Raw genomic sequence first — 21,509 nt, 5'->3', positions numbered from 1 at the left:
TGCCCAAAGAAGAGCTAACTCACGAATACTAAACAGTTCATGACTGAGCTGTCCTTAAGGAGTCTCGTGTTACGCTTAGAGCCGTAGATAGGGCTGCAGCACGGGACAGTGCAGGCAGGAAGGATTGTGCCCCAACTCCGAGCTGACACTTCCCAGCATCTACAAAGTGCCCCTGAAAGTCAGGCTCATGGGAGGACAATGCCTCAGTTACTTGAAGTCCCATGTGAAGTGATGCGGGATAGCATTCCACACTCCAGTCGGAATGTGTCACCCAAACTTGCTTGGTTCTTCAAGGCTGGAATAACCTGTGTGCCATAAATGTACACCAAGCCAAAACGTGGCTTTCCTCTTTGCGATGATGGGGAAAAGCTAAGTCCCAGCAGGACAAACACTGTTACACCCGTTACTGAGGGGTGCAATCGTGTCTCTTAGAGCCAGGAAAACACTCCCTCTAAACCAAAGAGCTGTCCGCTTGCCTGAGGATTGGGCATGTTGCTAGTGTTTATTTTTCAGTGTAGAAGCTGAGGACAGCTGTAGAATCTGTAGGTTTCCTTCTCTGCCTGATTCAGAAAAGCAGCCCGAAATCTGGAGAGGATATCCCCCATCAGGTTCATGGGACCTGAGGGAAAGGGTCTGCACCCCAAGAGGAGCAGGATCTGTGGATGATGGTGAAAGGCATAGACTTTCCCAGGGTTTTGTCTTCGAGGTAATCGCTCACGGAACTGGCCAGAGCTTTGGCTCTGTGAGCAGGACAGGAAAGGCCACGCGGCCGATGGACTCTGTCAGAGCTGTGCTCCTGTCGGTGGCTCATGCTACCCTGGGTTCCAGTTTGCATCCTACTCCTTTAGCCCGGTGCCTCTCTGTGTAGAATCTTGCGTTACTGCTTCGTGCAGTGAGCGAGGCACCAGTCCACAGCATCTAGGGGTAGGTAATCAGCCTTCAACTGTGCCCCTCACCACCTTGGACCAATCAACGGCACTGTAAAAACTCCCCACCCAACCCACACGTGGACACACAAAAAGGAGTGAGACGAGTCTGGAAACAGCGCCCGTCTTCATAGCGGACGCCAGGCCATGCCAGGCGCTGGAGGATGGCCAGGACTGCATCAGTGCCCGCTGAAGTAAACCCCAGGGCGGGCCAGGGGTGGGAAGAGGCGGGGCAGAGCTGCAACCCACACTGTGCCCTGTAAATTCAACATCACTTACCTTCTGGGTCCGTCTGCAGTAACTGAAGGCAGGAAAGATGTCTCGGGGATTAACTGGTGGTAGTAAACTTTCTGATCAAAGTGAGTATCAGAAGATAGCTGGAGAGATTACCCCTATAAATAAGCATCCGTAAAATATGTATGCCCTTGAGCATAGGGAAGATAACTAGAACCCAGGTATTTAATGTGGGCACAGGGCAGGGAGAAAAGAGCCGCACTGAGCCTCTTCAGCTCTGAGTTCATGGGGAGCAAAGGTCAAAAGAATGGTTTGGGCTGGAAAAATTAATCCCACAGATATGTATCCTGTGAGGTTGGTTGGTTGGTGGTTCTTTATCACAGAGCTTCCCCCTCCTTCCTCATCTCTCCTCCCTCTCTCCCTCCCTCCCCCCTTTTCTCTCTCTGGCTCTCTTTTCCTAGGCTTCTAGAATGTTCCTGTGCCTAGGCATGGAGAAGTCAGTCCTGTAACAGAGGACAGGGGAGTGCTTCCCCCGGTGGGTTAAGCCTGTGCTGGGGCAGCTTCCCTCCCCTCCGTCTACCTGGGACGGGACCTTTCTTCACCTCTCGCCTCTTGTACCTGACTTTCCCTGCTGCTCAGTAGTTGGCATCACTTTGCTTTTCTCACCCAATTCTAAGACACAGGGAGTTAGTTGAGAGAGCCTTAGTTGAAAGAGCCTTATCTCTCAATAGGTCTGAAGCTCATGGCCACTGGAGATGAGTTAATTCTCATTCCCACAAGATCCCCTATTTTGACAGCTCCCTAAGGAAAGCATAACTTTCTGGCTTTTCCATGACTCTGGTCTCCCCGTGAGCAATTTTGAACGTGTGCAGTTGGGGTGAGAGTCTCCAGCGTGTAACGCACCATCCTCCAGCAGATACCCCATGTTCAGGGGCACCCTCCAGGGCACGCGCCCCTTCAACAAGCTCTGTTGTCTTAAAAGAAAAAAGAAATACGTTTCCGTAGCTGAGTTCTGCCTTGTTGAAATGACTTTCAAGACACAGAGGCTGTTGCCTCTGCAGTAGGCAGCACGTTGGGCTGCGGAGGGAGATTCCACTCTGCCACATTTCAAGTGGAGCTTGTTAGACATGTGGCTGGAGGGGCCCACACATCACGGAGCAGGCTAATTGGCTACAGTGCACTCCGCCTCCAACCCATCTCCATTCTCCAATTAAACTCCCTTCACCCTGTTGTCCTGGGGGACCCATTGCTGCCTCTGATTTGGCACTTCTGTTTGGGTTTGGATTTGGGATTTTTTTTTTTTTTTTGGTCGTCCTTTCAAAGGTAACTTAATGAAATACTTTAAATACTTCATTTTTTAATTTAAACTCTTAATTAAAGCACTTTTCATGGAACCCTCAGTCACGAGTTATTTCCCCACATCCTTCAGTACTTAATCTCAGAGCAGAATTGGAAATATCGATAGAAAGTGTAAATCATGCCCTCCTGCTGAGAGCGTTGTATCAGGTTTCGGCTCAAAAGAGCACCATTACCTTTAGCTGTCACGGATCTGTACACTTGATCGATAAACTTCAAATATTATTAGAGGTGGAGGCTTCAGAGATTTGCTCTGTTCTTTGGAGAGAGACAGAGATAAATCTTTCTTAAAAATTGACTCGAATTTGCACTCTCCGTCTTCCTGGTGAAATGCATTTCTCTCAGGCGTCCAGCAACTGCTACGGGGACAGATTTATAGGCCATGTGCTTCTTGTACTGAAAGATTTAAATGGTAAATCCTTCACATATGACTTCACAAATCATGTAAAGTTAAAAGTTTTTTACCGTTTCTGTTGCTGCTGTGCTTAAATTGTAAGGTGCAGCTAGTAAATCATTTTAATGGAGGTGTCATACTTGACTCAATAAAAAAAAAAAAGACAATGGTTTAGCTTCCACTCCAAAATGTTAATGTATTAATCAACAGGAGAATAATTGTTTTTTACTACATTATAAATCTCGGGTGCCATTAGGATTTCAGCAAGAGGTGATGTAGACACATTCCTAAATTAAAATTGTTTACACTGCCATACATCCATTCTGCATGGCCATAGCTCATTCGGGGTTCACTTTGGAGTTGTTCCCCAGCCAAACATGTCGTTCCCCAGTCGAAAGAAGACATCCGAGGGAGTGATGCTTATAAAGGAAAATTAATTGCATCGTGAAGTGTTAAATAAATAAAAGAAAAACCATCTGTGGCAATGGACAATTATTCCTTGCTGTCTTTTTTGAAATAGGTTTTTAGGTTTTTAGACTGAGGCTTACTCCCTCATACATCCCAAATGTAGCAGGTATGTCACTTGCCTCTAGTCCCCTAATCCTTGTTTTATCTTTAGGCAGCTGGGGCTTTTGAGCTCCTTACTTTTCCCATGCAAATGCCTGGCAGGGAATAAGTCCCTGGGCATCTCTAGAAAGATGCTCCAGCCACCCCTCCACAGCTCCCGTTACGGCCCGAAGGTGCCATTCTGAGCGCCCTTAAATAGTTAGGTCGGCCTCCTGAATAGGAATTGCAGCTGGATACAGAGAGAGGGAATGCCGAGACCAGGTCAGGACTGGACAGACTCTATTTCTTCTCTCCCTGCTCCCTAAGCTTGTTTACATGCGTTAGCATCCGAGGCCGCTTAGAATGAAATGCCTTGAGAGGAGAACAGATCAATGCAGCACCGAGCAGGTCCCCTCGGTGGAACTTGATCCATCTTGACTGTTCTCTCTGACTCGTCCATTAAGAAAGAAGGTGACCTCTGACCCTGGAGGCAGTGTCGCCAGGGCTACTGATGTCTCGTGATACCCTCTACATCCCTATTCCTCTTCTGATTTCAACAGATTCTCGAGCAGGTGAAGAAGGCGCCATCAGGGCAGTGGATCACGCCGTGATTGGCGGCGTCGTGGCTGTGGTGGTGTTTGCCATGCTGTGTTTGCTCATCATCCTGGGGCGCTATTTTGCCAGACATAAAGGTAAGCCAGGCGCTTGGGCAGCCAGGAGGCCTCGTATCACCACGGCGCCTGCCTTTGGGGGACTTTGCAAGGTTGTCCTTGATAGGCAGTTTGGTTTCTATGGCCACACAGCCTCTTTGATTCCTGAAACTGGGAGAGAAAAAAATAGAAATCTTAGCAGCGGCTGATTAGGACTCTGAGAGTTGATGAGTAGCACTCCTTCATTTGGATTTTTCTCTAAGTGAAAAGCTTGATAGGTGTGTTATTCTACAGTTCATTATTGGGGATAGAGTAAAAATTATAAGGGGCTGGTGCGTGAGGTGTGGTTTATCAAACCCCAAAATGATAAACAGGGAAAAAGCAGCTGCATAACCTTCTGCTTTGCAGGATGCAGGTAGACTAGCCCTGCTCCCCGACCCCCAACTCTGGGTAAGCTGGTCACGGCAGCTAGAATACTTTCTTGGTTTGATGTGCCTTAAAAGCCACATAAATATGTATTTTTAAAATTATGAGTGCAATTGACTTAAATTGCCATTAATCATGACACTTATCAGCTGTGCCGTCTGGATGGGCAATCATCTTTGGGAAGGCTCCTCCTCTCTGCCCCATGCTGCTCTGAGCCTCTTCTCTCCTCTCCATAATTTATCCTTCCTTTTGTTTGTCGGCCCTTGTCTTTCTCGGGTATTTCTCTCAAGCGCTGTGCAGTGGGCTCCCGAGCCTTTCCTATAGTATAAACTCCAGGCACTGGCAGTGTGCTTGATTGTAGAACTCGGGTTTGGGGAGGGTCCCCCGAGCACAGCAACGGAGGTCCAAGGTGTTTGACGATCACCTTTAGAATCCAAAGTGCCCGTCTCGAGCGGAACGCGGCTTGGGGCCCTCAGTGCTGGGGGGTCCTTCAATGAGTGCTGCTCATGCCCAGCACTCTGTATACCCTCTGCCCACGCCCAGGAGGCTGTCTGTTTGGCCAGAGAGCAGGGCCAAAGTCTGCACAGCAGCTGAGGGGACCCAGGGAAGAGGGCATACTCTATAGCGGAAAGGGACATGGGGGAACCATCTGACCACCTGCCTTCTCAGACTTGTCACTTTGAAAACTTGAAAATACAACAAATAGATCAGCCTTTCTTACTTAAGAATCTTGGAGAATACAACACCTAATGGGAGGAGGGTGATTTGATTATGATGGGCAGTGGAAGCTCTACCTGTATTTCATACTGAGGCGCAACCCTTGTCTTTCTCCGTGTAAACCATTGGGACTTGCTGATAAAGAGTGTCACCAACTCCGTAACGTTCTGTCTATTGTCATTATAAAGTGGCTATGCCAATTAGCAAATCCATGAATCTGGGTCCGGGCTAGAGTGACATCAGGAGCGAGAATCACTTGTTCCTTAAGGCAGATCCCAGGCCTTGATTCCAGCTGTTACAATATCAAATTACTTCTTGATCTGGAACCCTGCTCTCTGATGGAAGGCAGAAGAAAACCAAACCTACTTGTGCAAGTTGAAGCACATTCTCACTTACGGACAGGCAACAGTGCTTCCTGAAGACAGGAGACGAGGGTTCAGATAAATGATTTGGGATGACAGTAGAACATCAGCAGGGCCCTAATTCATTTATTGGCTAATTGCTCTTCCTTGCTTTGGTCTTCAACCATGTACGTGCACATATCTGGCCATTGGTCCTGGGCGTTTACTGTCAGCAGCTCTCCAGCTTTCTGCATTTTTAGCTCCCACTCACGTCTTCTTCTGCTGACATCCTCTGGTCATAATCACGGCTCTAATGTCTCATTTGCTGAATTATATCGCAGCGGTTCAGTTGGAGTTGTGCCTTTGGAACCCCCGGATCCCCCATTTGTCTCACCCACCTCGCTCTCTTCTTCCAATTGTTTTTTCCCCTCTGCTGCCTGCACACCACTTCGGCTGATGATGGCCATAAAGCAGGTTGCCATCTCTGTACCACTTTACACAGAGGCCATCAGACAGTCACGGTGCTTTACCCCTTCATCTTTCAGGTACATACTTCACTCATGAAGCCAAAGGAGCCGATGACGCAGCAGACGCAGACACAGCTATAATCAATGCAGAAGGAGGACAGAACAACTCCGAAGAAAAGAAAGAGTACTTCATCTAGATCAGCCTTTTTGTTTCAATGAGGTGTCCAACTGGCCCTATTTAGACGATAAAGAGACAGTGATATTGGAACTTGCGAGAAATTCGTGTGTTTTTACGAATGGGTGGAAAGGTGTGAGGCTGGGAAGGCTTGGGATTTGCTGTGTAAAAAAAAAAAAGAAGAAAGAAAGAAATGTTCTTTGAAAAGTACACTCTGCTGTTTGACACCTCTTTTTTTGTTTGTTTGGTTTTTCAATTTTTATTTCTTCCTACCAAGTCAAACTTGGACACTTGGATTTAGTTTGGATAGATGGCAGAAAATTCTGTGCCTTGTTTTTCGTTTGTTGGTTGTGTTCCTTTTTTTTTTCTTCTTCTCCTCCCTCCTTTGTGCGCATTTATTTTTCCCAAAAATCTTTGGATTTTTTTTTTCCAAAATCTCCCATTTTGGAATTTGCCTGCTGGGATTCCTTAGAATCTTCCCCCCTCGCCCCCCCCGCCTTATTTTCTTATTGTTTTTCCTTCCCTTTGTTTATTGTTTGAAGTAACTGCTTTCTGTTCAAAATTCAGTTTCATAAAAGGAGAACCAGCACAGTTTAGATTTCATAGTTCAGAATTTAGTGTATCCATAATGCATTTCTTCTCTGTTGTCGTAAAGATTTGGGTGAACAAACAATGAGAACTCTTTGCTGCTGCCCATGTTTCAAATACTTAGAGCAGTGAAGACTAGAAAACTTAGACTGTGATTCAGAAACTGTTCTGTTTGCTGTGGAACTACATTACTGTACAGGGTTATCTGCAAGTGAGGTGTGTCACAATGAGATTGAATCTGTCTTTAATTCTGTATCTGTAGACGGCTCAGTATAGATACCCCATGCTGTCCAGAAAAGTTTGGGGCGGAAAGGACTCCTCCTTTTTCAGTGCCCTAAACAGACCTGACAGGTGAGGTCTGTTCCTTTTATATAAGTGGACAAATTTGAGTTGCCACAGAAGGGGAAGTAGGGAGGGGGGAAAGATAGTTCTGCTCTGGTTATTTCTGTTCCAAATGATTCCACCCACCTTTCCCAATCGGCCTTACTTCTCACTAAGTTGTAGGAAAAAGCAAGTCCGTGTCGTGTGCGAATGACTGAATGGGACAGGGGTTTTTTTTTTGTTTTGTTTTGGTTTTGGTTTGTTTTTTCCTTTGTGCTTAGTTAGGAAGGCAGTAGGATGTGGCCTGCATGTACTGTATATTACAGATATTTGTCATGCTGGGATTTCCAACTTGAATCCGTGTGAAACTTTCATTCCTTCAGATTTGGCTTGACAAAGGCAGGAGGTACAAAAGAAGGGCCAGTATTGTTCTCAAACTGGTCTGCTGTCCATCTCAGTTCTCGAAAGGTCAGATCAGAGGTGGAAAAACAGCATGTAGGGATTTTTCAGTTACTTAATCAAAACTCAAATGTGAGTGTTTTTATCTTTTTACCTTTCATACACTAGCCTTGGCCTCTTTCCTCAGCCTTAAGAACCATCTGCCAAAAAATTACTGATCCTCACATGATGGCAGCCATAGCGCATAGCTACTAAAATAAGTTACCTTGAACATATCTTAGATGGGGAACCTTGGAAAAAGGTAGAGGAGTCAAGTGACCATTTACATTTTTTTAAAGAAATGTGGGGATTTTCACTGAAATGTCTAGGAAATCTAGAAGTAGTCCTGAAGGACGAAAACTAAACTCTTACCATATGTTTTGGTAAGGCTCCAGACTCCAGAATACAGTCCCTATGGAAAGATGGCATCAAAAAACAGATAGATCTATATATATATAAATATATATTATATAACATTTTCAGTGAGTAATTTTGGATTTTGCAAGATGCATTTTTACTATTGTTACATTATGTGGAAAACTTACGCTGATTTATTTAAGGGGAAAAAAGTGTCAACTCTTTGTTGTTTGAAAGCGTGTTTATTTTTCTTGTCTTTATTTTAACCTTTGATAGAACCATTGCAATATGGGGGCCTTTTGGGAACGGACTGGTATGTAAAAGAAAATCCATATTGAGCAGCATTTTGTTTTTCCCTCTCCTATCCCTAGGCACTTAACCAAGACAAAAAGCCACAACAAACATCCCTTTTTCAGTGAATTTTATAATGTGCAGCTCTATTCCGAGCCCTTATCACCCATTCCGACCATAGTATAATCGTATCGAAGGGTGAGAACCATTTAGCATGTCGTTGAAAGGTTTTTTTCAGTTGTTCTTTTTAGGAAAAGAAAAAAAAACGAAAAAAAACACAAAACCCTACCATTGCTCACTGAATTGGCATCTCATTTTGGGGACCTCCCATCTTTCCGTTTTGAAAAGTGTACAGTAGTGCAGTGCTCCTGATGTGACTCTATGGCTTACAATGTTGACATGTCTCAGGTTCATGTGTTTTGATTGGTGTTTTCCGTCTCAGGTAGATTGCAAAGTGTAGGCCCCATGCATTGGAAAAAGATAATAATAATAATAAAACAAAGCAAAAACAGGAAATTATGGATTTTAGTTGTATATTGGTTTATGTATTTTTTTCTTAAGTATACAGTGCACTGTTTGAAATGTATTGTTGAGTATTACTTTGTACAGGTTGATCACTTTTTTTAGAGTGAAGAAAGAACAAACTTGTTTTTTGTGTTTTTTAAAGGAATATAAAATAATGAAGGATGTATAATTGATGCCAAATAAGCTTGTTCTTTAGTCACACCAACGTCTGACTTTTCCCTTTAGGCAGTTCTGTTTTTGAGGTGTACATGAACGATGTTACGGTGTATGAAACTCCATATCCATATGTTCCATTCCCATTTTGTATTGGTTCATGTATACCATTTTTACAAAAAAAAAGAAAAAAAAAGAAGTACTATAAAATATCTGTCTTCTTAATAAAAAAATTAATGTTACAAAGTGATCCTTTTTTCTCATTATGGACTTCTTACGGACGTCTCGGCCTGGGAGAAGATGGGCCCCTGGTCCGGCTTCCTCCTTAGCACCTCGCGCAGGGCCAGGAGCACGGGCAGTAGATGCTAGGAGGTGCTGCCGGCTGGGCTTCTCGGGACCTCCTTCTCTCCTCCTCTGCTCATCCTTCCTGTCCTTGATTTCTCCTCCCCTCTCAGCGGACAGGTGGGCCAGGTGCTCTGGCATCGCGGACTCAGCCATCTGTGCAGGTGCGCAGGCTGCAGTGCGGGCCAGCCCGGGACGGCCCCTCCCGTGGATGCGTCTCCCGCCCTCACTCCCCTGTTTCCACCCAGCACCCCACACCCACTCCCCTGTGTTGGCTGCTCCACTTGTCTCTTCCTTTGGGATTTCGTGTCTTCACAATTCATCCTTCTTCATTTCAAGTTCTCTCTCCTTTAACAAAAAGACGTGATCTGCAGAGGACGAGCCTGGCTGCCAACGGAAGATTGTTCTCACTTACTGTTTAGGCTGCTGGGGCTTCCGGGCCAGGTGTACAGCAGGATTCAGTCTGTCACCGTCCCCCTTGCCTTGCAGGCCGAGGCGAGCAATGACTGCACTTCATGGTGACTGATCTTTCAAATGCTCAGATCACACGTGAGCCGCCCCGAATGGCCCTTTCCCACCGTTCACCCAGCTGTGGCTGAGTTCCCCTTTTCTCTCTCGGGCAGGTGGTGGGGAAGGTGCAGCAGTGGGAGAAAAGGTAAGCTCCAGAAAAACTAAAGGCTGCGTACTTCATTTCAGCCCTTCCATCCTGGCCTGGTCTTTGCCTGTCTCTGTAAAAATCTACTAATTGGACATGCAGTTACTGGGCGCCTGCTGTATGTTCAGCATCGTGAGAAACACAGGGAAGTGTAAGATCGACTCTGGAGACCAACTGGGGCATCGGTTACACCCACATAAACACATGAAATGGTCCCCAGCTGTGGGGGGCACCCCAAATATGGTTAAGGGACCCAGAGAGTGCCGTGGAAATTGCTTGGAGAACGGAAATCAGTGAAGCCTGGAGAGTCCAGACAGCTTCCTGGAGGAGCTGAGATTCCAGCTAGACCTTAAAGGATGGCTGGTGGAGAGCGAAGTGAGTCGGAGGTATAGACGGCAGTAAGCCCAGCCAGCCCACTGATTGGCATGGGAAGAATAAAGCAAAATCAGGAGAGGTGTGGAGCGTGGGATCAGTCTTCTAGCTGTTCTCAAAGTCCAGACAGGAGTCAAGATTTCAGGGGCCTCTCCCAGCCTCTGCCCCAGGGCAGGGAGCAGTGGGGAGCCCTGATTCATCATAGCTCTCTAAAAAGACCTATAGGTGATAGAGGCTAGAGATCAAGAGTACGTGCTAAGAGACAGCCTGGCTTCCGATCTCCACTCCACCACTTGTTAGCTGTGAAACCTCGGGCGAGTTCCCCAACCTGCCCGGCCTTGGTCTCCTGCTCTGTAAGGGAGGGGTCACCGTGTTAGGAGAGAGAAGTGAGATTGGCAGTAAGTGCTGAGTGAATAATATGCCAGATGCAGAGTAAGCATGTTACATGTTAATCATAATACAGGATAGAGGCAAATGGTGGTTAAAGAGACAGAGGTTACCCAAGGCTACCAAGAAGTGGTCACGACTCAAGTGAAGGGAGCCCTCTGGGTTCCTGTGGACACCTCGTGCCCTTGGGAAGCTTGCCTTAGCATGTTTAAGGACCCCTTTGTCCTCACCACTCACTAGGGTAGCTATTCCAGGCCACGTGGCCCGTGGTATGTTTAGTGTCCCCAGCCCTCTCCCCTTGTCTGTAGCGTGAGGCTCCAGATTCAGCTGCGACCTGCAGAGAAAGGGAACCCAGGGTGTTCAGTGAACGGAGGCAGATGTGAGGTGGCGGCTTGCTGCACTTCTGCCGCTTGAGTCCCACAGGGTATGCAAGGGGAAGTTGCCAGAAGCAGTCCACGTCAGCAGGAGCTTGATAAGTTGCCCAGTCCTTCCTTTGGTGCGTGAGTACAAATGGTCCTCATTTCCTCCAGAGAGTTTTCATGAAGGTTTTGGCCTGCTTGCCTTCTCCAAATACATCAACTGGAACCCCGAGGTGCTATGCGGATGTTAATTGGTGCAATCTTTCACTGTCCTCCGTCTACTGGCAATGTAATCCTTGTACTGCTGTGGACTTAGTCCACAGAGAAATGTTCCTTTGAGTCTGTCATCCAGAGCTTTAAAGCAACCAGGCAGTCACCATGCTACAGGTGGAAGGACCCTGCTTAAGTGAAGGCCTTTTGTTTCATTATAAAATTATGCCCAAGACCCTTTTTATACTCACACCTTTTTGCCAGGATGCCAAGTACATGGCCCTTAGTCATGAAGAGCTGGCTGCCAAATGCCTTCAGAGTGAAATTTGTATCCACAGCTGCACATGTATGGTTTGGAAATATTTCCCGAATGAAGTACTTGGATGTCCTGACACACTGTGCAGGAGAAGGGGAGGGGACTCTTGGCCGTCATCCAAAAGACTCTGTGGGCAATACATTGAAGTCGGTCGTAGGCATGTAGCAGGCACGTAGCAAGTAGTAGATCATTCCAGGGAGACAGCCCAACCATCTGGCTGCCCGAATCTCACTGTATACTTAGTCTGAACAGGTCACCAATTCTGTATTTCAACCTTGACATTTAGAAGTCCACCCTCAATATAGGTAGCTTTCGGGTTGGCCTTGAACAAGTGAGCCAGCCAGCCCTGAGTTTATTGCTATTAGTCCCATCGTTCTCAAGGACCCTCTGGGACAGAATATCTGTTCTTCCCTACAGAGAATGACATTTTTGCTAATGGCTAAGCAAAGCCTCACCATTGCCCACATACATTGTGAGGGGCCTTCTGAATGAGGTATGGCATGTTGCAAAAATTCAAACCATATTCCTTGCCTTGTGTTCATCTCAAAATTGTGAAGGGTGCCTCCATAAGAGCCACATGTCATCCCCACACCACATCGTTACACGTGCCAGCAAGAGGGTGTTAGGCACGAGGATAATGTCAGCACCCCAAAACTGAGACTTGAAAGCCAGAATCTTCTGTTTTCAAGTCTTCTAATCCTCAGCTTCCAGGCTCTTCTGTACACAGGAGACGTGATCTGGTTTGTTTTTTGTGTTTTTATTTTTCCTCCCAAAGCGAACATAACATGTCTACTGCCCCTGGTGGTCAGTGCAGGAAATGCAACTCGGACCTTCCATATTTAAATACAGAATTAATTCTAGCAAAGAACGGGACTTAATGTCTACTGCTTTTTCTCTTCACACACACGCACACCCACCCTCAACTCCCACTTTACTCCCTCCTAATCCTTGGAGGTGTTCAGCTGTGGGTGGTGATTCTGGGGAAAACGAAGACTACCACTGAGGGTCAAACCGACGCAGGACTCCAGCTGCCCTCCAAACGTGCACGGCTCACAATCATATTTCAGACATGATCGCCTTAAATCTTCTGTAAGTGCTATTTTCTCAGGTTAATTAATCACCAGGCTTAAACTTGCTGTTACCAGCAGGAAGTCCATCCTAAAGTCAGCAATGTTACGATTGCATCTTCTAATACTGTTTATCCTGCATTAGTGTTTACTTAGGGGGAAAATTGATCCGTAATTGATATTTCAGTCTTCCAGAGCTGGTGTTGGAAGAGTGTAATGCAAGCCTTTAATAGCAAGCAAATATTTAAACCCCTTAATGGCTACGGAATATTGAAATGTGTGACTTTATTACTCTTTTTGGTTTGTTTTCTCTGTGGTTGTGTATTTCATCATTTAAACTTGCAACGGATGCTGGCAGGCTCGAGTCTAGCTAATCCACAAAAGCTGTTTGCCCAGACACAGCAGCCCTGATTAAAAAGTATTGCTATGGAAGGGAGCCTTCTGTACTAATCAGTCTCTGTTAGCTAGTGACGAAATTACTATCCATCTCTCTCTCTCTCTCTTTCTCTCTCTCTCTTTCTCTCCTTCTCTCTAGGCCTGTTTTCTCTAACCTCCTCTCCCAGAATAAAGTGATGGGGGCAGCTGTAGTGTTGCAATTAGGAGCGTGAATCTTTTATCGTTTGGACAAGGAAGGGAAAATGCCATTACTGTCAACCGAAATGTCCTACTTGGGTTTTTTTGCTCCTACTTCCCTGCCAAAGCCCATTGCTGCTGCTGAAAGTGTATAACATTCACAGCTGTTCTTGATGGCTTGATTCTTAACACAGCCAGAAATGTAGCCCAGGAGATGCTTAAGACAGTTTATGGAAAGTAATAGATTTCCTTGCAGAGACACCAATGCATCAAGAAGGGTTTTCAGTCACGCTAGACCCAGCCATGATCACCAATTTTCTCCCTCTCTGGCTTCCGTAACAGAGGCTATTGCTTAAAAAAAAAAAAACAAAAACAAAAAACAAAAAGCAGGCCCTCTTGAATCCTCTGTGTTTTCCCGGTTGGTTTCTATCAGCACCCACAAGTCTCTGGCTACGGCGGCCTCTGTCTCACCACTCATCTCCAGCAGCCGTGAGATCTGACCAGAAGCAGCGCCTACAGAAGTGGAAAGGAAGGAATGCTGCAGAGAGGAGAAGAAGAACTCCCGGAAGAGCCAGCCACTGAGAGCTGAGACTAGGTCCACCAGCCGGGCTCCAGAGACAGAGGTGGCCATGTTGAAGGTCACCACTACCGTACTAGCACAAAGGTGGGGTCCTTCCCTGTGTGGCATCCCCACGTGGCCATCAGGAATGCCAAGAAGTGGTGTAGGTAGTTCCTCTGAGCTTCAGCCAGGCAGCCCCATCACCATGCTGCCTCCCAGACCCAGCCCTTAGTTAGGAACCTCTGGGAAGGAAACACCCTCCCCTTGGCGGGTCAAGAGGGAGTAGCTTCTCGGACACAAGTGTTTGGAAGGCTGCAAGGAGGAAACAGCAAGCAGTGCATCACGAGGTTGCAGCTTTCAGACTGTTCCTGCAAATGCATGTCAAAAGCCATGTGTTTCTTCGCACCAGAGTGCCTCCCCAGTCATGCCAGAAGGAAAGGTAGAGGCCACCACCAGCCAGATCTCCCTCGCCCTTCTGCCCAAGGGGCAACCACAAACACCCCCAGCCGAGTTGCCACCACTCCCCCACTGTTTTCATTCTCAGCTTCTCCTAAATGGAAACCATTAATCATACTAAACTGTGCAATGATTCCGCGATAAGGAGAACGCTGACGGCAAAAATCATTCTCCTTTGTTGTGCCAGGCAGGCAAAAGGCAGAAGTATTAGCTTGTTGCCCTGCCTGGCTCCTTGCAAATGCTGACCGTGTGTTTGCCCACGCAGCTGCCTCTATGCACACAGCTTATTTTAGCACCAGTCTAAGGCATCCGACTGTTGACAGAATACGAGGCGCCCAGCCACCTCATCCTTATTCTGAGGACCACCAGTAAACTTGTAACTGTGGGCGCTCCCCGAAGTCTTTCCCATCTCAAGGGCCCAAGAGCTGGGGGAGAAATGCTGTGAGACCCGGGGGAGAGATGCTGTGGGACCTGGGGGAGACCCGAGGTGGCCTCAGACAGGGTGAGCTTGTGGGGTAAGCTACGCCACCAACCACACATTTCTGCCAGCTGAATTTTGGGAAGAAGCCAGGTGTGGGTACCAAGGAGGTTTTTGGCCTTTCAGAATTTGATGTCTGCTTTGCTTTCAACAAGCCTCTTTGTAAGCCACCCCTTCTGAATTAGAATCATTTTCCAAAAGCTCTTAAGCTATGATTAATGCCAGGGCTGTTTTTAACAATCATCCTGCCAGTCTTAAGCTGTAGTCATTTTCAATAATTTGGAGTGCTCAAAGGCAAGCCAGGAGTTTGTTGACAACAAAACCCATAAGAGCACAGCCAGGCAGCCACAAAAGATGGAAAAGCCAAGGGACCATTTGGGCTTAGCTGGCTTTCTGCTCCCAGAGTTTCACCACTAAAAGTTTGATTGAGTGCTCACAATGCATTAAGGATCCAACTGTGAACATGGCTTCGTGAGAGGGCTGCCAGCCTAGCTTTTGTGTGAGCAAATGAGCGTGTTTGGATGGCTCCTGGTTTATCTATGGACGTGTGTGTTTCATTCACGCCATCCCCAAACCAGAGAACCCTCATTTGTCTTCCCTTTGCCAACATCAAAAACCGGGAAAGAAAAGTAGTTGCTTTGCTCTGGGGCTGTTTTCTTCCCATGAATGCTGAGCAAGTCCTGAGCCAGGATTTAGGAACCCAGCTCCATGGATGGCCCCGGCCATTTCCCCAGCCATGTGTATTAAACTAGTGTTTTCTTTTTAATCTTGGCAATTTCATGCTAGAGTATCCATCTGTTTGAAAGCCCAAACTGAAGCTATGGCTTGAAATGTCCATGATCACAGATTTACTTAGACTCGGCTTCAGATGGCACTTATTTCTAGCTCTTTACTTCCTCCAGTAGGAAAGGGTCGGCTCCGGGTGATGGAGTTTAACCCAATGAATTTGGTGTGATTGATAGATGTCTGTGTCTCAATCCAGCACTAGCTGTTACATGGGTTCTGTTGCTAGCCAGGAAGAATACAGATTTCTGTGTATAGCTTGGAGCTTTCACGAGCTACCTTCCAATAAACTTCCTTCAACCATGAATCACAACTGGAGCCCCAGTCCGGCGTCCAACATGGACTTAGAGGCACCTGTCATGTTCCCTCTTGGTCCCTACTGATTTCAAGCCCCTTTCTTCTGAAGCCAAATGGACAGATTTCTAGGGTTTGGTCTCTGGGTCATGCTTCTGTTTTGGCCAAAGAGAAACACATAGTCTACCAGTGACTCTCCACATCCCTGCTCTCCCCACCTCTTAAAGAGTTTTGCTGGTTTTCCTGGCCACTTTTCAAGGGCCCCGTTGGGACATGGCACCTACCTTAGGATCACGAGGCTTTGGGGAAATGAAAAGTGTCCCGCAAACCTTCTTCTTCTCTTATATCCCCTTTCTAAATGAATAATCATCATCATTCAGTTGAACCAGAAATCTGAGAGTCATTCTTGATTCCTCCCTCGCCCTCATCTCCCACTTCCATCTGGTTCCTGAACCCTGCCCACTGCCCCCTAAACACTTCTCCAAGGTGACCCAGCCTCATCATTTCCATGTCATGCACCTGGTCCAGGCCCTTTACGTTCAACGTAAAGGAATGCATTGTAGGAATGCAATGGCCTCTTCTCTGGTTCCCCAGTGCCTCGGCCCCTAGCTCCATCATCAGCCCTAACTGGAGTGAATGGGGTCCCTCCCCTGCTTGGAAACCATTCCTGGTTAACCTTAGACTGCAGAATACAGTAAGTCCCCTCCATATGAACCTTCAAGTTGAGAACTTTCAAAGATGTGAAAGTGCATTTGCATGTCCAATCACGTAAGTTAGTTCACGTGTCTGGCATACCTTGTCACATGTGTGCATCCTCTACAAGTGGTTGTGCTTTTAGGTACTTTACTGTACAATACTGTATAGAGTGCAGTAGTGCAGTATCTTTATTTCAAGCCCAGAGTGTCCGGGAGCAAGTGTAAAAGCAGCGGTGACGTAGCTGGTACTACTGTACTGCAAGATTAAAAATGTTTTATGTATTATTTGTGTGAAAAGTATTATAAACCTATGACAGTACAGTACTATATAGACGATTATGTTAGTTGGCTACCTAGGCTAACTTTGTTGGACTTACGAACAAATTGGACTTACAAATGCGCTCTCAGAACGTAACTGGTTCGTATATAGGGGACTTACTGTAAATCCAAATGCTCACCATCTGCTATCAATTTAGTCTGGCCTTTCAGTCCCACCCTGTGACCCTCCACCTCCACTCACACCCCCTGCCCCCCGACCCCTACCTGACTTCCCCTCAAGTTCCATTTCGTCACTGGTCACACCTCTGTGCCTTGGAACATTCCGGGAGCATCTCCTCCCTTAGGTTACTGCTCTGTGCTTTCCCAACCTCTCATGCTTACTGCAATTCATGTCCTTATCACATATCTGAACTGCTTGTTTACCTTTCTGTCTCCCTCAGTAAAACAGTAAATTCCTTGAGAATAGAGACTGTGTCTCATCCAGCTCTGTATCTGGAGCTGGAAGCCAAGCACAGTATCGGGCCCTGTGCTCAATAAATTATTGACTAATCAGAGAGAGTTTTTTTCCATCTGGTTGGACTGGTCTTTCATCTGTTCGTCTTTTTTCCTGGCAATATCCTGGTAAGGCCTGCTTTCTTTCTTCTTTCTAACCAGCAATTCTATAGTTTCGAGAACTCCCTCTGTCTGCTTTGTAAATGTTTGTCTCAGTGTGGTTTTGATTTTGTTTCTTGCTGTCCTAGTCAACATTCTTTCTTTCCCATCTCTCCCTTCTTCTAGCCCTCTGGGCTGTTTTAAGGTCAATATGTATAGTGCCTATGTCTTATAAACATTTCAAGAGCCTGGAAAGAAAAAATATGAGCTCCAAAAGACAGAGAATGGAAGTGTAAAATCAAAATTATTAAATGTTTAAATATCTACAAAACCATACCCCTGTCAACCAGCAAACTGCAACCAAACTGAACTGGTAAATAATCAGGAATAACTTGTATTCAGTGTGGGACTGTAATGTATTTGATACACTGTGGGCACAGCTTCCTTACAAAGAGGTCCTGGGGCCTGCAAAGGTTTAAAACAAGCCCACCTCCCTCTGCTTTCCTTTTTCCTTTCTTTCCTTTTCCTTTCTCTTCTTTTCTTTTTTCTTTTCCTCTCTCTCTTTCACCCTTTCTCCTCTCCTTCTCTGAATCTCTCACCCCAACCCTGGGTACATAGACCAGGTTCTGGAGAGAACCAACCAGAGAAAGGCCCAGACCTGCCAGGTGGGCTGAGCACAACTGTGGTGTGAGCCATCAAGCCCTCCTGGAAGGCTGACACTTTGAAGAATCTGATGAGCATACTCAGAAGCTCAGGATGGAAAGCCAGGCTGACCCAAATAAGCATAGAACCTCATACGTTTTCACTAGCAACTACTTTTCCTGGTTTCAGCAACTGCAGTCTGTGAAGACATCTGACCTGCACACCCAGCTTCCATTCTGTAGAGCAAATTGTCAGCGTGGACATGTTGGGCTTTGGAGGGCAGGTGACTTCTCTGCCCTGCTGTTATCTCCTGACTTTGGGGGTTTGTTTTGGTGTGTGTGGGAGGGGGTAGGCTGGTGGTGGTGAGCTCCCACTCTAGGAACCAGTATTCATGAGTACTGTTTCCAGCTGTGCCTCTGATTCAGCCCGTGACCTTGGGCAAATCACTTCCTCTGTGGGCCTTGCTCTCCAGCTATAAAGAGCCTCCACCCCAAAATGTTTCCAGTTACTTGTTTGTGAAGTACTTTGACATCTAAGGTCCAAAGCACGGTAAAGTACTGCTGTTGTTATAGTGCATCTAAAACCCCAAATAAAATGTGTTGTTAGCTCTTGAGTTGAAAATTAAAAAGGTGTTATAATTGACAACTAATTCCGCTGTTGCTTTATGGTATCCTTGCCATGTTGAAATAGTCCCGTTTTTGCCATTCTTCTTTAAAAATAAATAAAGGCTCCTTTGTGAAGAATGGATTTCATTTAGTAAATAATTTTTTTATTTTTATTATTATTTTTTTGTGGTATGCGGGCCTCTCACTGTTGTGGCCTCTCCCGTTGTGGAGCACAGGCTCCGGACGCGCAGGCTCAGCGGCCATGGCTCACGGGCCCAGCCGCCCCACGGCATGTGGGATCTTCCCGGACCGGGGCACAAACCCGTGTCCCCTGTATCGGCAGGCGGACTCTCAACCACTGCGCCACCAGGGAAGCCCCATTTAGTAAATAATTTTGACTTGTGTAATTACTTCTGTGACTTTTCTTAACAACTTGGCTTAGCCGAAGAATGCCTCACCCCCCGCCACCGTCCTCTGTCCCTGGCGCTCCATAAAGTAATTGTGTAATTAAGAAGAAGTGGCTGGAGCATCACGTTTCTCTATATTTTAAGTTGGGAGTGTGACTTTGACTCCCTGCTTGCTGGAGTGGGTGAGCCAGCCGGTTATTAAAAAAACAATTATGCTGTTAAAAAATCAGGAGCTCCACAAGTGAAGAGCATCGATTGAAGAGAGCTGGTCAGTTATCACCAGAAGGTCCTGACAACACACTAATAGGTTTTTCTGAAGATCCAATCAAATTTTCTAGGCAGAGGCTTGAGGTGTTCCACATGGGATAATGCTTGTCCTGGCCGGTATTGATTGCAGTGTGGCTCTCCCCTCTTTCCCCTCTTGCTGGCACGCACTCTTAAGCTGCTGCTACCTTTTTCTTTTCTTTTCTTGTTTCTAATAAAGACTTGAGCCCTGTATTTCGTGTTAACAGTTTGATGGGGGAGGGGGCTCCTCGAAAGCCTTGTCTGCCCTTGACAGTGCCTCTCCACACTACCTCCTTTGTTACTCCAGCCTTAAAGTCAGATATAGCATCGCTGCTTTCTTCTCTGCTTCTCCCTGACCTTGTGGATTTTATTCTCATGGCAGCTCCCAGCCCAGCCAGCAGCCCCTCTTAGAAGAGATTCGGTTAGAAAGACTGCGGGAAAAGAGGGTGAAGCGCTTAATGTCACACGTTTCCAGTCTCCTCCGGGGAAGTGAATTCCCTGGGCAAGGAGAGGGTGTCGGGTCCACGTGTGAGTGCGTGTGCGTATGTGTGTGTGCGTGCATGCATGTGTAGTGGGAGGGAAGCAAGTCTCCCAGATACAGTTGTATAGATCGTTCACTTGACCACAGTATCAGATCAAGCGGGTGCGGGGGACAGAGATCCAGCCCAGCCTCTGCTAGTGAAACTTGGGAACTTGATGCCCAGTTGCATCTGCTTGGAGGAAGGCACGCCTTTTTTCCAATCCTCACAAAGATGCTGTATAAGAGAAGTGGCCTGGAGAGAAGCAGTGGAAAGCCAGAGCCTCCAGGATCATGAGTACCTCAGCTACTGCTCCATCTGGGCCCTGGCCTCTCCCCATGGACAAACCTGGACAGCAAAGTTAGCAACACAGAACACTTCTTGCAGCCATTCCATGATCCTGGGAGCATCCCATCATACTCAGGGACCCCAGGGAGGCTTTTGAGGTCTCTACCAAGTCAGCATGCACCTTACCCACCCAGCCTCTTTGGCCACTTCGTCCTACTGAGAACCCCCTCACTTGCACAATGGCCCTTGCTCCCCGGCCCAATGTTTCAAAGAACATGGGCTTTGTTATCAGTAGAGCTGGGTTCAGCTACCAACTTCTTCCCTTAATAAAAGTTGACTATGGGCAAAGTCTTGACTATAGGCAAGACGCTGAGTCTCTTTCTTCATCCTTAAAATACCCACCTACCACCAGGCTGTGGGGACCACGAAGGTACATGCCATGCTGCCTCACAGATGGTAGTTATAGGTTATCGTCAACATTCTAGGCCCCTCCCTGGGGCTTCCCAAACCCTGCCTGTAGCCCCTCAACAAACTCACGCCAATTAGCACCTGGTTAGACGCTGACACATTTTCCTCCCCTGGTTTCAAGCGTGTGTTTTGTTGCCACAGCAGGGTGTTGGTGCCTTGCACAGTGGGGTCACATCTCACACTCATCCTGGACTCCCCAGAGCCCTAGGGTACACCGAGCACACAATGACTCCCCCAAAACTCCTTGATTTCCCTGGGCATTTATTGTTACACAATTTTCCTTCTGTAGCACTGCCCACCTAGGAAGAGACTTAAATGGACTCTGCAGCTCTGGTTGAGTTCATCCAATCACAGAATGCAGAGTGTCAGATCTGCAGAACACCTCAGAGCTCGCGGCGCACCCCTCTGGTTTTATTCAGGCAGCCTCACAGACAAGGACCAAACACCAGCCACCCAGGGGCTGTGATGCCGACCCCCACCTCCCCCAGCCAGGACTCCTGAGCCAAGTTCATGAGGGAAGGGCACTTACCCCTCACCACCAGGCAGCACACTGCCGGCCAGAGGGTCTCCAATGGTGGGAATAGACCCTACAGCAGGGTGTCACCTGGAGCTCATGAAAAATGCTAATTCTCAGCCCCCGCCCATATCTATTGAATTGAAAACTGGGAATGGGGCCTAGCCCACTGTATGTCAGGGAGTCCTCCAGGCAATTCTGTTGCCTGCTCTAGTATGAGAGCCCCTGGCTGCTAACAAACCCGCATTTACATCCAGGTCCTACTTACTGTGGAGCATTAGTAGCTTCATTGGGAAAGTAGGAAGCAGGGCTCACCTTGCCAGGCTTTCCTGCACACTAGCCAAGGTGACACGCCTGGTACATAGCAGGCACTTAGGAAACGTTCGCTGAATTTGAGCCGCCACTTGTGTTGGGTGAGTGGCTGAATGGCTAATTGCAAAGCTAATTGGAGGACATGCAAC

General features: G+C 47.0%; 1 protein-coding gene across 7 annotated transcripts in view; it reads left to right on the top strand.

Moving 5' to 3' along the window:
- The window catches only part of CADM1 (cell adhesion molecule 1), a 344,187-nt gene extending 335,032 nt beyond the window's left edge, over positions 1-9,155 (top strand). For all 7 annotated transcript variants that reach the window (XM_060104646.1, XM_060104645.1, XM_060104644.1 and 4 more), the window contains 2 exons: positions 4,017-4,148; positions 6,136-9,155. In XM_060104646.1, coding sequence (XP_059960629.1) covers positions 4,017-4,148; positions 6,136-6,254 — 251 coding nt within the window. In that variant the 3' untranslated portion in view covers positions 6,255-9,155. The remainder of the gene's footprint in view (positions 1-4,016; positions 4,149-6,135) is intronic.
- Positions 9,156-21,509: the final 12,354 nt, after the last annotated feature.

Source organism: Mesoplodon densirostris, chromosome 7 (assembly GCF_025265405.1).
Source record: "Mesoplodon densirostris isolate mMesDen1 chromosome 7, mMesDen1 primary haplotype, whole genome shotgun sequence".
In the NCBI taxonomy this organism is placed as follows: Eukaryota; Metazoa; Chordata; class Mammalia; order Artiodactyla; family Ziphiidae; genus Mesoplodon; species Mesoplodon densirostris.
The sequence above is the reverse complement of the archived record's forward strand: the minus strand, read 5'-3'. Positions and strand labels throughout refer to the sequence as shown.